Here is a 17088-nt window from a genome sequence, read left to right on the forward strand (position 1 = left end):
GGTGTCAAAGGAGGGATGCTATTTACACGGATGTGGAACTACTCCAGTTTATATAAATGGGTTAATCTAATACTCTGAATTGTGTTCTTGGAATTTAAGGAACAGCTTGGTCTTTGCTTATGGAGCTGCTCTTCCAGGCAGACCAAACCTAACGGGAAACCTGCCAGCACAGCCAAAACCTCTTGCGTGTTACAGTTTCTAAGTTATCTTGTCCTTTAGAAAAAAAGGAGTATTTTCTAACGGGAAGGAATAGCTGTGAGCACACGTTGCTAGAACATTTCTCAGATCTTAGTGCATTGAAAACGACGATTGCAAATTTCCTTTTGTTTGGAGACAGGAAAAAAAATAATAAAAACCCACCAGGTTTTAGGTTTAAACTTCTTCAGCCATCAATAAATACCACAGCCGGGGCTGAAACGCTGCCGGAGCATGCGTTGCCGCCCGGTCTCACCGGTACCTAACGTGGTCCCTTCCCCCGTGGCAGCAGGAAGCGCCCCCGCCGCCGCAGCCCCCCCCGGTTGCTCGGGGCGGAGCCGGGGCAGCCCGTCCTGTGCGTGCCGCGCCGTGCCGTGCCGCCCGTCCGCCGCCATGGCCGCCCCGCCGTCCGCCGCCGCCGCCCCGCCGCCCGCCCGCCGCTGCCCGCCGCTGCCCGCCGCCGAGCCGCTCCTCTTCCTGGCCACCCTGGCCCTCGGGCTGCAGGGCCCGCTCGCCACCCAGTACCTCTGGGACAGGCTGGGGGCCGAGCACGGCTACAGCGGCCCCAACGCCACGAGCCCCGCCGGCTGCGGGAACGGCAGCGCTGCCACCGAGCCCCTGCGGCAGGTGGGAGAGTGGGACGGGATGGGTCGGGATGGCACACGGGTGCTGGCACTTCCCCAGCAGCTCCGGCGTGGTGCTGGCCCAGCGCCTCAGGAACCTGTTTCTCTTGCAGGAGGTGGAAGCGCTGGTCTCCCACTGGAACCTCTACATCAACCTGGGAGGCTTCTTCATTGGTCTCTTCTCCGTGACTCTCTTTGGACCATGGAGTGACAGCATAGGCCGCCGTCCGGCTCTCATCCTGCCGGCAGCGGGTATGGCCATGCAAGCAGCCATCTATCTGCTCGTCATGTACCTGCAGCTGCATGTTGCCTATTTTCTCCTTGGACGTGTTTTGAGTGGCCTCATGGGAGACTACAACCTGATCCTGGCCAGCTGCTTTGCCTACGTGGCTGACACCAGCGACAAACGCACACGTACATTTCGCATCGCCATCCTCGAGGCATGCCTCGGCATCGCGGGCATGCTGGCCAGCATTGGTGGCGGCCAGTGGCGCAAGGCTCAGGGGTACATCAACCCCTTTTGGCTCGTGCTTGCTGTCAGTCTTGCTGCCACTCTCTACGCTGCTTTCTGTCTTCAGGAATCAGTGAAGCAGCAGAAACCAGCCAAGCTGTTCACGCTCCAGCATTACAAGGCTGTCTACAGGCTGTACACAGCCCCGGAACACCTGAGCTCCAAGCGGAAGCTCGCTCTTTACTCCCTGGCTTTCTTTCTTCTTGTCACAGTACATTTTGGAACCAAGGACCTCTTTGTTTTGTATGAGCTTGGCTCCCCTCTCTGCTGGGCTGCAGACCTCATTGGGTATGGCTCAGCCACCAGTTACCTGACTTACCTGAGCAGCCTGGGAGGGCTGTGGCTGCTGCAGCTCTGCCTTGAAGACACCTGGGTGGCAGAGATAGGATTGATCTCCAACATTTCTGGACTGGTTGTGATTTCTCTTGCTACCACAACATCACTGATGTTTACAGGTGATGTTGAATTCTTAAATCCCTGTATCTCAGGCTCTTAGCCAGTAAATGTGGGAGGCCAGTGTACTTCTGGGAGTTCAAGCACATGGAGGAAGTTCTGCCTCCATTTCAACCCGTGTACCAATAAAACAGTGGCTTGCTAACTGTAAAGTTGGCCAAACGCTGAAGCTGAAAGTGTAGCCATACAGTTCCTAGAATATTAGGTTTCCCAGAAGCTGTATTACACTGCAGACACAGACTGAAGTGCATTATGAGATGCAGGAGGGTGAATCGAGACTAAATATAGCAGGGAGAAACTGCCTGGAGCTGCAGATTTCTGGGATTGTCTTTGGAGACTTGATTCTTCAGCTGAGCTTTCCCTAATGTGCTTTATCTTGCTCACAGGTTATGGGATTCTGTTCCTTTCAATGGCAGCCACTCCAGTCATCAGAGCCAAGCTCTCCAAGCTGGTCAGTGAGACGGAACAGGGTAAGGAGTTAGGCAGTATGCTTAAGCAAGGCCCTGAAACACTTGTCTTCTTGGTACATTGAAACCAAACTGCTTTGGGAGGTTAGGATTTGCCTGGCTCATTTGGGCTCCTGTGCCCCTGCATTTACCCTTAGGCCCAGGGTAACATTTTATTTTTTCGGAATAATTGTCTTTGTTGATTTAGACTTGCTACGTTTTCAAGGTGAGGACAAGAGAAGAAAAGCAAAATGAAAAGTATTACATTCAAGGTCAGGAATAGTTCATTCATCCACCTGTTCGTTTCCAAATCTTTTACAAGCAGTAAGAGTTTAAATTAATTATATAACAAGCAGAAGATAGTAATTTCCCTGATCATAACTTTTTTTTTTCTGTAGATCAGTAACAGTGGGAAGAAACCCAGTGTTGTTAGAGGGTTATATCATTGACCATGCTGAAAGAGCTTGGATAACCTGTAGGAGGAGCATATTTGCCTTTCTTCCAGTAATTTGTTTGGAAAGCTTGCACTTGCTGCTAAATGCTGCATAGGAATGCTTCTCCTATGGGGAGAAGGGGAGAGGAGGGAAACAAGGTGTGAGAGATCAAAAGGTGACTTTGCACGGTTTGTGTTTCTCATATAAGAATGAAGGTGGCACATACTTGACACCAGATTTATGATGCTAAAATCTATAAAGTGCAGTTTTCTGCTGTACTTAATGTTTAACAAATGATAAGATGTGCTTGGCTGTAAAGAGATCTATGTGGCCCTGTCTAAAGCATTTACAATCCAGCTGATATAGAATATCCCTGGTCAGCTTTGGTGATACATATTCTGGAGGTCAGTGAAGTGGTCCTGGCTACAGAGGATCTGGGGTTGACGAGTTTGGCCTTCCAAGCTGGCACGGTGTGCCTGATTTCTGCTCCCAGCTCTGCTTACCACACTGATAATCAGACACCAGGTTTCTGATGGGAAGATTCACAGAATCCCACCGAAGGTGACACATTAAAAGATGTTTGCAGGCAGGGCTGTCTCACCGTTAACCTCTCATATCTTTTCCAGGTGCTCTCTTTGCTTCTGTTGCCTGTGTGGAAGGGCTGTGTTCACTTGTGGCTACAGGAGTGTTCAACTCTCTCTACCCTGCCAGCTTGCACTTCATGAGGGGATTCCCATTTCTCTTCGGGGCTGTAGTCCTCCTTATTCCGGCAGCTATTCTTGGGTAATTTACTTCAAATCTCTAAACTTTGCCATAGGACCTGGGAAGTGTAACATGAAAAATACTATTTACTCTACTTAGGCTCACAGTTTTTTAAGGCATATTTTCAGTTACACTTGTGAGAGGGTGTGTAGTGCCCCAGTAAGCAGAGGTGCAGATCCAGTTCTTCTGGCATCTGAATCATAGAGATAAACCTGCAGCCCAAGTAACGTAGCTGCTGATGTTCAAAGTGCTTCAGGGTCTCACTTCAACCTCAGAGTGGAATCCAAAATCTGGAGCTGAATTTGAAGGTCCTCCTTTATGGAAGAGATGCAGCTCTCTTAGCAGTCTCTCTTCCTGTCATTTCTTTAATAACTAGAGCAAAAGCTGTGTCGTGATAGAAAACAAATCCCCTCCTAAGTCCTGGGAGGGGGAATGTGTTAGGATTTGCAGCAGAAGTGCGACAGCTCCTGGCAGGGTCATTTTGTTCTGTTCCTTTGAAACTTTAAAACTCACTTCATTCAGCGATATCCTAGTGTGCCTTCTTAGGCTGACTGTTCTTTCTTTCTTAGGTGGATAGAAATCTGGGACTCAAACCATGACTACAGTCACTTCTCAGATGCTTCCCTGTCCCCTGCAGATGGCTGAGCAGCAACTTAGCAACAAGGAATTGGCCAGCTCAGCCGTGTCCATCTGAAGACTGCACTTTATTCTTCCGTTGAAGGACAGATTACCGTGGGATGGACACCCTGCTTGTCTTACTAATTCTTAAATGCCAAATAGTTGGAAATTGTGGCTCTAACTACCAGTAGGAACTTGATTTGCAGATATGAATGCCTTCTCACCGTTGTGTTGGCTCATTTGTCAGAGAAAACACAAGAGACCCAAAAGGCAATCAAGAGTAAAAGCTATTATTGGCCATTTGCAAGGCTGTTTAGTGGTTTGGGGGTTGGTGGGGGGGGAAGGTTCTGTGGCATGCTTTTAGTGGTGAGAGAGGACTGAATTCTGGTTTAATTGCCAAACATCTTCCCCTGTGAGTACTACAGTGTGCAGTAGATGAGCTGTTGGTGTGGTGAGGCCCAGAGCAAAGCCTGCAGAGTGAGACTGAAGCAGAGGTACCCAACAGCACGCTACTGAGAAGTAAGGTCTGGGCTCCAAATCAGCGTGTTGGCAATAAGTGTCACACAAATGTCATGTGCCAGACTAGGCTCCCGCAGAAATTCTTCTGATGGTTGGTGTACCACAGGAGTGCTACTGCTCTCCTTACTGACTAAACTAACTTTAGCTTCGCAAGTTGGAGTTGGCTTAGGGAGAGAATCTAATGCATGAAGTGCTTGTAGTTAGGAGTGCCAGTGGCATGTCCTGCCTGTCTGTCTGCAGCTCAGCCAGGATTTCAAAGGTCTTTTTGAGAAGTAATAGTTCACCTGAGAATACTACTGTGCAAGTAGGTGCCTTAATTGACAGTGGCCGAAACTGATGAAGTTAAGGCTAAAATTGACAAAATTGGGCCCCCCTAACTGAAGACCCTTACACTACAAATTTGAGGCCCCACCCCAGCTTTCGCAAGTGTGCCCTAAACACTGCTCTGCTTATGGCAGAGCCAGAAGCAGTCCTTCCTCATCGATACACAGTGCTGTTGCGATGAGCTGCTGTGGGGAACAGGACCAGTGTCTTTGGAGGTAAATTTTTTTGTTTTATGGGGCATAAATTTGTGTCAGTGACCTCAGTTCTGCTGCCCTTCTCAGGCTGTGTTTATGCCAGCAAGCAAACCCCATGTTCCTGGTACTCATAATTGTTCTTTTCAAAGCATTAACTGTATTGCCTCAATCCTATTTTCTTCAAACTGTCATAAACCAGCAGTCGGTGTACACTGTATTGCACATACTGTTCAGATGCATGCAATAATGTCTTTACTGTGAAATTGTTTAGCAGACATGTTACTTTCAGAATGAATAAACCCTCCATTCTCTTTTATGGTTGGTTAAAAGATAGCTTTTCTTGTACAGCTGTTGATGTAATTTTCCCTTGCCTCATTCTGTGCTTCTCTCCATTATTTTCATGCTTCTTCCTTTATTGAAGATTGCAGTAAAGCAGCAGCGGGAAGTTATCTGCCTGGTGGAAAATGAGCGTGTGAGAGTCCCGAGTCAGGAAAAATGCGGGTTTGGCATTTGCAAGCAGCCAAAGCTTGCTTTTCCCAAACACCAGAGTAAAGCTTGCAGGAGTGCCTGGTCTGTAACCTGTCCTTCAGTATGCAGTAAAGGTAAAATGCTTGCATTCAGCTTTGTTCCCTGTTTGTTAGGAATTTGCGATAAAAGTAGGGGAGAAGCAGGAGGTGAAGAAGTAGGGAAGCTTTAAGAACTTGGTGTTACGCCACTTGATCCGTGTAGTTACACCAGTGGACATAAGCAGGAGTTAGATGACTGATTGACGGGCTTACCCCAGAATTAGCCTCCCTGAGGAACAGGGCATGCTGTGAGTGTCGCATTAGATATTTGTAGCTGAACTGATTGTGAAGTAAATCTTCTCTACCAACAGACTCCACGAACGCCAATGCTAGCAGCTGCTCAGTGTTGTGCAGTGAAGTGAAACGCGTGTACTGGCTCTGCTTTCCTGTTTGTGCAGTGTGCTTGCAAAGGAGAATTTCAATAGGAACTATTATGCTCTATTAAAAAATTATAACAAAGTTTTTCTAGGCTGGCCTCCAAGAGCTGCAACCATGAAGCACATACACGATCCATGCCTTGTGGCTGTGGGCAGCAGGTAGGGTCCCTGGGGATGCAGGGAGCTACATCAGTCCATGCAGAGATGAGCGTGAATGTGGGTCTGCACAGAGAATGGTGCCTGGAGAATGTCAACTATGCTGTCCCTTCAGAGGATGAGAAAGCATGACAGCAAGAGAGAGCAAGTGTGAGAAGGCTGCAGGGAGAGAAGCATGTGACGCAAACAGAAAAGAGGTGGGGATTTAGAGTATAAACCAGATTTATTAATAATGTCTGATAGAACAACTTTAAATGCTTTCTGACATGACATAGCGAAGGAATAAGGAAGGGTGAGAACAGAATTCATTTTCTTGAGACTGCTCCAACTGGAGGAGGCCGGGTATGGGATGTTTTGCCAAGAGCAGGGTGAGTTCGTTAAGGTGAAGATAACTGAATGGTGGGGAAACAGGAGGAGTCACGGTCTGGGCAGCTGGAGTATGAGATGGGATCTCGTTGCAGGTGAGACACCTAACCTATAGAGAACAAGTAAATCTCTACATTGAATGGTGGGTGAGCAGGTTAATTGCTAGGGCGCTCCTAGGAAACAAGACACAATAATCTTACTGTGTGTTATTGTAGGGAGAAAAATCCTGAGGACTGTTTGTGTGGGACTCCTTCAGTGGCCATGGAGCCCTTGACATTCAATCAGTTACTCAAGGCTCCCTGAAGTAGCTCACAAGTAGCTTTTATCCTTTGGCGGTTTCACCTTTGGGCTCATCTGCTGGCTTCCTTGTATTTAATCTGGAGATTAGATAGGTTCTATTTCTGATGAAAGCGGGGCAGCTATAGCTACTAACCTTTCACTGGAGAGCAAAGATGCCATTAACAATGAGATGATAAGAACTATCCATAAAGCTGTGATTAAGCACCAGAATTTAACTTCCCCCCCCACCCCACCCTTCGGCCCCCCCTCAAATGTTCATGGATCTAAGCCAAAAGTAAATGCGTTTGTGCTCCTGCCAGTTAAGGCAGGCAGCAAGGCTTCGGGGAGAGCCAGGAGAAGGACAAGTTGACTGAGAGTCCTCATTACCTCCTGAAGGAGTTGAGTTGTCTTGAGCAGGGGACAGGCGGAGGAGCTTGCTTCTTTTGCAGGGTGGTGCACCAGCCTGGTCTGCCGAGCGTCAGGGCAGGCTGATGTTCCCTGGGCATGGCTTGCTTTCCCTCCCGTCTGTGCTCTGAACAAGGATGTCTTTCTGCATTACTCACTTTGTTCTGCATCAAAAAAGACAAACTCAGGTAGGAGCTGCGGTTGCTGCTGTTGTTGAGAGCCTGCTCACCCTCCAGGCAGGTGTGAGAAGCAGAACAAGGCTGGGAGTGCAGAATTCAGGGGAGGTGTGTCGGGGTGACCGTGGTTCCTCACCTGCAGTGTTTGCCAGCCATGCTCCCAGCCGGTGCTCACACCTAGCAGCATCCACCTGCCCATTGCATCGACTTCGCTCTTTCCTGATACTTCAAGGTGAGTAGCTGCAAAAAGACCTGGTGGGTGTTGAGAAGAGGTGGGTAGAAAGAAGCTGATGCGACTTGATATTGCATCCAGCAGAGAGTAGGGACAACCCTGAGCCTGAGGAGCTTAGCCAGGGCTGTCGGGGGTGAGTGGTAGTCAGCAAAGAGATACACCAGCTCGTTTTTGAAGGAACAGACCTTGGGACATCTGCTGTGGAGCACCAACACCAGAATGAAATACAGCCTGTGTGTAATAACTCCACAAGTACAGTGCAACAATTAGCATCTTCTGTATCTGTATGGATACATGTTTTCCAGAGTCACAATCCAGCTTCTATGCCCTATAAGTACAGACCTGATGAAGTGGTAAAGCTGAGACATCAGATGGAGGGAAGGGGGTTGCTTTAAAAGCACTTTTTGCAAAGATCCTGCGGAAACGTCATGTGATCTAACCCCAAACTTCCATCGCCAGAGTTAAGAGCACAAATTGGTTTTGCAGCATTAGGAGGTGAAAGGCCCTCAGGGAGGAAGCGAGCTCCTGTGATAAAGGGACATTACTGGGAAAGAGAAAGCTTCTGCTGAGCGGTTTAGAAGGCCTCTGTGTGTTATCTTTCCCAGACATGGGGATTTTGTTAGGGCTTAGCTTTTATTTGCCCTTTCCTGCTCTCAGCTTCTGACCACAATGATACTCCTGTGGCACACGGCAGAGGCCGTATCGTGCTTATGGACTGTTCCTTCTCAACTGCTCTTCTCTCTCATGTGTCCTCTTGCTATGTATCCCTCACCAATTCCCCTGTTTTCCGTCCTCAGAAGATCCCTTCTCTTCGGACATGCTTCTGGGGGATGCTGCAGCCATTTGCAGGGGTCCTGAACAGCATCGGTCTCCCTCGCACCCCCTGCATCGTGGGAGGCATGGCCTGCACGTCCTGCCACCCCATGGGAGGACGTGGAAGATGATTTGTCCACCCCAGAGTCCACCCTAGCTCACCAGGCACCGTGTAAGTGAGTACTGCATTTGGAGGGTGAAGGCGGGGGTTGATGATCCACCGGCCTTGTCTCAAGCCAGGGTACTAAGATGGGGAAAAATCTAGAGGGAGAAATTTGGCCCCACATAAAAAGGGGTAGCCTGGGCAGTCTGTGGAGGGGATGAGGCATCTGTGCTGGCTCTAGGTCTGCCCCAGGGAGGGCAAGCAGTCCAGGCCATTCTCCGACCCAGCTGACGAGTCCCGGGAGGAGCGGCCCTGGAGAAAGCGGATGATTTTGTCAATTGTGGCCTCCTGGTACTCGTGGGACCACCTGTATTGAAGGGGAAAATTTGATTTAATTTTTCCATTTTGCAAGATGCCACAGAGTAGCTCAGTTCATCTGGGGCAGGAGCCAGAGACCCCCATCCTCCACTCCAGCTCTCTAGGAGCTTTCCTTTTCCCCATGGAAAATTGAGGGACACTGGATGCTGCAGGAAAGCCCCCTCCTGTGTGCCCTGCCAGACTGGAGGGCTGCGAGCAGGTTGGGCTGCCAGCCCGGGGTGCTGGAGGGGAAGCAGGAGGTGAGAGGAACCCAGCTGAGCTGTGAATCCTGGCAGCATCACTCCTGCCCAGAGGGCTGGGGGCACAAGGGTGGGCGTTCTGCCAGCCGCGATGGGGTGGGCAGTTCTGTTACCCAGGGGAGCCCCAAGCACAAAGACAGCAGAAGGGTTGTGCTGGAGACCTTTGTCCACCTCATGCTCTGGAATACCTGAAGTGACTCACCTCCCCTTTAGCCAGTTCTGCTTCCCTCATCTGTTTTTCCCAATTTCCTCATGCCCTTTGCTACTGCTTATGCAAGCCATTTTCTCCAGGTGCCAAGGAACCCCGTGGCACATGTTCCTTTTACTTACTTAATACCATTAAATTTCAGGACGGCCCTCATGTCCTTGGGAAGTGTTTCTGGGTCCGGCCACTCAAAATGGTCTGTAACGGGTACAATGTTCTTTCCAGAGTTCAGGGCTGTCACAATCTCCTGCAGGAACATGCTCAGGCTATGTCAGCCCATCACCAGCCCCTTCCTGCTCCAACATCCACCACGCTCCCACCCGATGGCATCTCCTACCTTGTGCACCCAGTCCTTGCACTCGGGGTCTCCCATGCATTTATCCAGTGCGTTCGGTGAGAGGACCAGCACAAAATTGCGGGCACTCATGACACTTTGGATCAGCTTGTCCTCAAACTTCCCTGCCTCCAGCTTCTCCACATCGATGAACACGCTGAAGCCGTGCAGCTGCAGGTGGACCTTCAGCAGGCTGGTGGCAAGAGGGAACAGCACTGTGAGGAGAGCTACTGCCAGCACCTGGCTTTCACATGCTCTCCCACCACATCGGCCAAGACATGAGGAGCAGCGAACAGAGAATGACACGGTCCTTGGGATGCCAGCCGCCCGCCCAGCCTGCGTACAGGTGTCTGCACCCATGCCGAAAACACAGGGAGCCCGACATTAACTCCCTGCTGTGATCCCCTACAGCCTGACGAGCACAGCGTGAGAAAAGGGTAAGACAGTGTCAAAGAGGGAGAGGGTGGCAGTGACAGGACTGGGAATTAGCCTGTCCACCGTACAGCTTATGGCACATGCTGTCCCCATTTGCACTGCAGCTTTTGGCAGCCTCTCCCTCCTCCTAGCTCCATGCTCTTCCCACAGCTGATCACCAGCTTCGCTCTGGCCTTCAGCCCAGCTGCCGTATCATTGCCTGCAGGACTCACCTGGCCAGCTGTGACCCGGTGCTCCTCCGGTAGCTGATAAAAACATCAGTCCCGTTGGATGCAGTTTGCAGCGTTATAGGGGAGTGAAGTGTTTCTAGGCAGAGCAAACAGCAAGTAAAAGTTAAAAATACCCAACAGCTCATCCCAAACAACCCTCGGCCACTCGCCCCCACCCGCTTGCTCCGGTGCAGCATGCAGCAGCAGGACCCGCACCCCTTGCAGCAGTGAGGATGCGGACACGGTGGAAACCCGTGTTGATGTGGCAGTCCTCCTGCAGCTGCTGCTCTGTCACCCGGTGCAAGAAGTTGCGGTTGATGCCGCACGTCAGCAGGTTGTAGGTGTACTGACGAAACTTGGGGTCGATGCCACCCAGCCAGTCGGCCAGGTTGCTTCGGTCACAGGTGGAATAGTTTGCGAAGGTCTTCAGCTCTGTCAGCTCCCGGAAAAACCTGGCAGAGAAACAAATGAAAGGGTGGAGCGGAGGAGGAAAGGCTGCTGGACCAGGCAGGAGCTAGAGACATTTGGTACCGCGTCTCTTATCTGCACAGGCGAGAATGCAGCTACATGCTGTGGTGAAGGGTGAGCTAAAGGGATAGAAGAAGAGAAGAACAGCTGCGTGACTGCAGGAGCGTTGGTCCTCAGGACGCAGGGGTATGAGGAGCTCAGCCAAGGAAGAGAAGCTTGGGTAGGTTCCTGTCTTTCTGAGTAACTTGCAGGATTCCACCTCCCTTGTGCTACAGGTGATCTCTCCCCATCCCACACCTCTCCCATGCATTGGTCCCATTGCAGGAATCCCTCTGGGACTGCTGGAAAAGCCCTGGCAGTCCAGGTTTTGCTCCGTTCTTGTCTTTGCAAGAAGGGGAAGGTACAGACCGTTTCCCTGGTTCTGCCATTGTGGTGATGACCATGAGAGAGGCCAGCATGCCCCAGTGGTGATCCTACCTTTTCCGAGTGATGCTGGAGTCCATCCCCAAATCCTCCTGCAGCTCCTGCTCTGTCAGCCTCAGGAGGATGTCCCCATCCACTTGGTGGTCCTGCCAAGAGAAATCCAGGCTGGAAAGGTCCCAGGAAAAACTGTGAGATGTTTACACCTCTGCTGCAAGACTGGGCAAAAGGGGGCCCATCCAGGTGTCCCTCCTCCAGCCCACAGTCCTACCAGGAAGCTCTGGCAGTATTTGTTGAATCCGATCTGCTGCAGCCATGTCTGCACCTCGCAGGGCTTCCAGTTGGGAACTGTGGGCAGGATGCGCCGAGGAACCTCCTCCCCTATCATGCGCAGCACCTTTTTGGCCAGGGAGGAGGTGGTGCTGCTGGTGGAGTAGCACACCACCCTCTTCAGGCTCTGCGTAGCTCCAATTTCACTGAAAATCTGGGGACGCAAAGGGAAGAGACATCACTCTGCTTTCCCTCCTCCTCCCCACAACCTGTGCTGGGCCAGCTGAGGACCAGGGCACGTGGTGAGCTCCCGGGGGAGCAAAAGACAGCAAGATGCAGTCGTGGCAACCCTTCCCTTTTGCATCTCCTTCCTTCAGGCCAACCTACCCTTTACCTTTGTTTGCTTCTGCCTGGTTTTGATGGCAGCCTCCATGCAGAGGTAGAAGGCAGCGATGCACTGTGCTTCCAGCCGCGAGCTGTCCAGCAAGGGTACCAGCCGCTGCAGGTCGTCTGCCGTCCTCCCCTGGCTGTTGTCGCTGCTCCCCAACATCTCACAGGCAAACTGCTCTGGATCCAGCGAGGCGATGAACGGCTCCACCAGAGCCAGCGTCCCCGAGCGCTCCACCTCCTTCTCGATTTCTTTGTTGGTGGCCAGCACCGTGATGGCCAGGCATGCGTGCAGGCGGATTTGTTCATCATCTCTTGAGAACACCAGTGGGAAAAGCCACTCCGCCGCCCTCTTCTCGATCATCAGGCGCTGGTTGGCCTGCCCTCCGTACATGGCACAGTTGGCCAAGGCCATGGCGCAGTGCCGCAGCACGACGGGGTCTGTCCAGCGGCACCAGTAGAGGATAGCATCCAGGCCTCCATCCGAGATGAGCTGGTAACAGGTCTCCTCAGTGTGTTTGAACATGTGCTCCAGGATACCGGAGGTGCTCTGTGCTAGCTGAGGAACATCTCGCTCCTTGGCTAAGTTCAGAATCACTCCCAGACCGATGCGAGCAAGCCGATCCCTGCAGGAAGGAGAGGCACAGGCAGATGAGGTGCAGATGGCCACGCAGGGAATGAGAACAGTGACTGGCATCTGAACTCACCCCTCCCCGTGCTTTGATGGCGTTTGCCACCTGACAGCCAGATGTTACCCTGTAGGACACAGCTGCCAGATAAGCTGTCAGGCTGCAATGCAGTGAGATGTGACAGGAAGAACCTGTCTCGATCTGATGGAAGAGCTTGTGATGGGACAGGGCAGGGAGTACATAGCCCAGGACCACCATGCCAGAGGCTCTTGTGCTCGAGATAAAACGTACAAAGTGATTAACAGTGCAGGGTAGGCTAATGCCAGCCTAGAAATAGATCCGCTTAGTCAGCTCTGCTGGGTGTGTGTGAGCTGCTCCGTGTTTGGGGGTGAAAACTCCTTTGTCCCTGACCAGTGCTGTCCTCTAGCTCTTCTCCAGATCGGTGCCAAGCTCAGGACAGGGGTTTCACCTCTGGCTGAGCAACCACGCAGAACTGCCCACTGGGGTGTGTGAGAGATGGGGATCTGCCTGCCCTGGGATGGCAGCGTGGAGGCAGTTCGGGGGAAAGCTGTTTATTTCCTCAGTCCTGCGCACTCCTAGAAGAGGACAGCAAGAGCCTGGGTGCGGGTGGCTGAGGGCCACCAGCTGCTGCTCAGCCATGGCTGGCTTTGGGAGCCCTGTGCTGTAAGGATAGTCTTAAAGTGACACCTGAATGGGGCTGTGCCCTAAAAGCACGAAGTGAGGAAGGGGGAAATGATGGACTCTTGGCTGCCCTCCCATGAGCTTGCCTGGGGCAATGGGACATCTCCGTCTCTGGCCTTAGAAATGACCCGGTTGGTGCTGTGGTGGAGCTGCTCTGTTCCCAAGGGACAAGCACTGGTGCAGATGTCCCATGCCATGCTGCTCACAAGGGCAGTGGCACATTTGGCCCCCAGCAATGGTGGGGTGAAGGCACATCAGCTTCTCTGTGCTGGCAGGCGGGAAGAGCATTTCTGGGAAGCTTGTGGCCCACACGGCTAATGCTGACCTTGGGGTGGGTTTGGCAGCAAATGCTCCGGAGAGCTCTGGAAAAAAAAAAACAACCCGGTCCTCAGCCTGGGACTGGCTCCAAGCCCAGACTTGGCCATTGAGCTGGATGACAAACACAGCCCTGCCAGGTCCCTGGTTCCCCGCAGCCATGGGATGGGGCCAGGACCAGTCCAGCTCTGGGCTAAGCACCACTGCTGCCGTGCATGGATGCTGGGAGAGATCGCTAAACCAGAAACTTGGACCCAAGGGGGGGACCCTACCCCTCCCTGCATTGCTCAGAGGTTGATGGTGGGTCAGGCTGTGGGGAGCAAGGGGCTGGGGGCCTACAGCTGCCCCGAGACCTTGGCCTGTGAACTGCTCCTAGAGCAGAGACAGCGACTCCAGCAGTTGCTTTCTCTTGCCAGGAAGCTAAATGCTGAACTCAGACCGTGCCAGGGATGTTTCCTGGGATTAATTCCTCTCTAATGGACTTTCCTGATTTAGCTGTTGCTTCTTTTTCCCTGCCAGCGTGTGCAGCAAGGCCCCGGCTGTGAATCCACAACCCTACAGCAAGACACATTGACCATGAAGTTTGTCCAGGCTTCCTCCACGCGTGCCCAAAGCCCTGGCTGGGTCCAGCTGGGCTTGGCCATGCTGAGGGAGAGTGGAGCTGGCAGAACCGCGTGGAGGAGAGAAGGGCCTGATCCTGACCCAGCTCGTGACAGGTATATGGCTCCTCTCTGGGGCCAGCATGCTGGGCAGTGCTGCCAGGGAATGCTGAACCAGACACGGGGCACAGCAGAGAGTTTGCCTGTCAGGGGACCTTGCGGGAGGGTGTTGACGGTGTTTGAAGGGTGAGCTGTGTGTGGGTGCCGCATCAGCACTGCTGTGCATTTAGATGTGTTGGGTGCTATGTGAGCACATGCAGCCTTGTAACCGTGCTTGTATGTACACACACGCACACACACGCTCTCCCCCGGCCTGTGCTGATGCTTTGTCAGAGCCAGCCCAAAGCTTCTCATCTGTCCTGGGGAGCAGCACATGCATCTCTAGCCTCTGAGCTGGGGGCCGTGAGCTGGGGGGGCTCCGAGGGCCGCTGGCTGAGCAGCCCCCTCCTTATGGCCTCACTCCAACCCTGGTCAGCCACAGAAAGGCTCTGGGGACTGGCTTTTGTCCTCCTCCTCCTGCTGCAGTTATGGTTGAGGGGGTATCGTGTCTCGTCCTTGGGACAGAAGCTCTGGGCCAGCCAAACCGACCCAGCTCAGCCATGAAGGGTGTCTTGTCTGGGTGGCCCCCAGCTAAGGGTGGCTCATGAGGACACCCCGATCCTCACCATCATCCCTGAGCTGGGGCTGGTTCTCCTTCCTCCAGCCCTGGGGACGCAGGTTGTGCTATCACCAGGGTGTGACCAGCAAGTCAGGGACCCCTCTGTGCAAGTGCTGGCTGCGGGGGGCTGCGGTGTGGAGCCCAGGGGGTTTGATGCACCAGGAGCACCCAGAGCAGGGAAATTTGGGGAGTGTGGGTAGGATGGGTGGAGGAAATCCCTGCTGTGCTCGGGGCAGCAGGTGAGCCTGCGGGGGGTGGGGTGGGGGGTGGGGGGTGCCTGGCGGGGCAGGGGGCTTTTTGCAGACTCACCTGTTTTCTGCCACCAGGATCTGCTCCAGGAGTTTTCCTGCCTGGCACTTGGTCTCCAGCTCCGCTGTGTACAGCAGGTTCAGTAGCAGGTCCAGGCCCCCCTCCAGGCGGATCACATCGCACAGCACTTTGGCCACATCCCTCCCCAGCGTGGGCATCCCCCAGGCTTCCTCCACCAGCTGGAAGACCTCGGTGATGGCTCTCCTCAGCTCCGCGGGGCTGGCTGCCTGCTTGGCACGGGCGATAGCATGGTGCAGGGCAGGCAGGATCCGGTCCAGGGCTGCCCGCACATCCATGTTCACCCCGGGGGAAACCTCCTGGTGCTCCCTGGAGCTGCTGCTGCCTGCCCAGCTGCCTGCCTGGCTCACACACTGGGGCACCACCAGCCTCTCCGCACCCGACATGGCGAAGAACCGGCACAGTTTATAGAGGGAGACGAGCAGGGTGAGCACCATTGGCATCTCCTAGCGCAGCATCCTTGGTCACCTGCCCCCTGGGAGGGCCACCACGCCCTTTGGGGGGACCCAAGGTGGCTGGAGGGGAGACACAGGAGGGGGGACGGAGCTGGCCAGGGGTCCAGCCGCAGGGCCAGGCTGCCAGCTCCCTCTCCCCTCCCTGCCCTGCCGGGATGTGGAGCGGGAAGCAGTGGCAGGAGCCGCCTTCCCAGAGTCAGGCTCAGCATCTCCGGTCCTTAGGGGCTGATGTCACCCCGCGCAGGCGCCGCCTTTCCAAGGAGGGGCTCATCTCTGGACAGCAGCATCTCCATCCTTGCTGCAGATGCTCCGGCATCCCCCTGGACCCCTCCTTCCACAGCCCTCCGCCTGCCCAGCGTGTCCCCGTGACGCATCTGTCCCCCACCCTTGCCCAGGCTGCTGCGGAGCCTGTGGTCACCTCCACGGCAGGCAGGGACCCCCACACTGCTTTTGCAGCAGGTCTTTGGGACGCTCTACAACCGGCAAAGTGGGCACAGGGTGGAAGTAAAAGGCCAGGCACGGTGGTGGCTGTGGTCACAGTCAGGTTGTGGCCATCCTGGCACTGCATTTTGAACCCATTTGGTATCAGTGCAGAGGGATAAATAACTCCCTTTGCCTGGTGGAAATTCAGAGCAGCTTTTCTGGGCGGGCTCAGGATTTGCATGATAAAAGAAAGAGCGGAGGCTGACTGGGCCCCTTTTCTTTTTTTTCCAGGCCAGACGTGCTCAGGGCAGAAATGCTTTGGATGCTTCTTGTCTGTGTTGGGAGGAGCAGCTTAAATCCTTGGCTCCAAAACCAGGTTGTTGCCAGCTCAGACTGAGACTTAAATTCAAGTTGATGTTTTGATGCGACAGAGTCGCTTTTAATCCTCTCTGAATCCACTACGCAGGGATAGACAGAGGAAAGGGACATTAGCTCACAGCGAAGGACGGTAAACAAGGCGTCCCGAGCGGCACAGTACCACAGGAGAGGCTCAGCACAGAACCAGTAAGGATTTTCCTGATAAATTATTATTAAGCAGGGGCAATGCTACGGGCTGTTGCAATGCAGCACAGCAGAGGGGTTTGCTGCCTCAGAGGAGGATGCTGCCTGGGGAGGGCAGAATTCAAATCGTTGCCTTAGGCTTGTCCTGACAAGCCCAGAGAGCTGAGCTTTGCTTTGCTTTTAGTTTTGCTTTGTTTTGTTGTTTGAGAAGGATTCCCAGCACCAGCAGCCAGGGCTCTGGGAATGACAGGGATTCCTAGCCTTGCCCTGGGGGATCAGCCCCATTACCTGAGCTTTCCTTGCTGGTTCTGCTCAGCCCTTGGCTGCAAGAGCTCCCCAGGACCCCATTACCCGAACCAGCCCCTCTCTCGGGGTCTCCTGCCATGCCTTGAGCACAGCAGCCAGGAAAGGGCTCACCGAGCCTTCACGGGTCTGTGGTTGCTGGTGGTCGGGAGCCTGGAA

General features: G+C 53.4%; 2 protein-coding genes across 2 annotated transcripts; one reads left to right on the plus strand and one right to left on the minus strand.

Annotated features, from left to right (window-relative positions):
• Window positions 1-429: 429 nt before the first annotated feature.
• Window positions 430-5395, plus strand: SLC46A1 (solute carrier family 46 member 1). Its single transcript, XM_056357703.1, has 5 exons — window positions 430-822; window positions 932-1784; window positions 2169-2252; window positions 3289-3445; window positions 3994-5395. Exons 1-5 carry the CDS (start codon window positions 430-432, stop codon window positions 4067-4069), a joined length of 1563 nt encoding a protein of 520 aa, XP_056213678.1. The 3' UTR covers window positions 4070-5395.
• A 3219-nt stretch (window positions 5396-8614) lies between these two features.
• SARM1 (sterile alpha and TIR motif containing 1) lies at window positions 8615-15962 on the minus strand. The gene is made up of 9 exons (XM_056355620.1): window positions 15170-15962; window positions 11905-12523; window positions 11512-11724; window positions 11298-11389; window positions 10569-10804; window positions 10356-10449; window positions 9712-9901; window positions 9500-9621; window positions 8615-8919 (listed from the first exon to the last, which is right to left on the minus strand). The coding sequence occupies exons 1-9, from the start codon at window positions 15628-15630 to the stop codon at window positions 8790-8792; spliced, it is 2157 nt and encodes a 718-aa protein (XP_056211595.1). The 5' UTR covers window positions 15631-15962; the 3' UTR covers window positions 8615-8789.
• Window positions 15963-17088: the final 1126 nt, after the last annotated feature.

Source organism: Falco biarmicus, chromosome 1 (assembly GCF_023638135.1).
Source record: "Falco biarmicus isolate bFalBia1 chromosome 1, bFalBia1.pri, whole genome shotgun sequence".
Lineage (NCBI taxonomy): Eukaryota > Metazoa > Chordata > Aves > Falconiformes > Falconidae > Falco > Falco biarmicus.

Bases quoted from the DNA above. Each gene is read 5' to 3' on its own strand.
- SLC46A1 (XM_056357703.1), top strand. From the start codon at position 430: ATGCGTTGCCGCCCGGTCTCACCGGTACCTAACGTGGTCCCTTCCCCC. The intron at 1,785-2,168 runs GTGATGTTGAAT...TCTTGCTCACAG, and splicing joins AACATCACTGATGTTTACAG to GTTATGGGATTCTGTTCCTT. The intron at 2,253-3,288 runs GTAAGGAGTTAG...TATCTTTTCCAG, and splicing joins GGTCAGTGAGACGGAACAGG to GTGCTCTCTTTGCTTCTGTT.
- SARM1 (XM_056355620.1), bottom strand. From the start codon at position 15,630: ATGCCAATGGTGCTCACCCTGCTCGTCTCCCTCTATAAACTGTGCCGG. The intron at 11,725-11,904 runs GTAAAGGGTAGG...TTGCGTCCCCAG, and splicing joins CCAGGCAGAAGCAAACAAAG to ATTTTCAGTGAAATTGGAGC. The intron at 10,805-11,297 runs GTAGGATCACCA...TTTCTCTGCCAG, and splicing joins TCCAGCATCACTCGGAAAAG to GTTTTTCCGGGAGCTGACAG.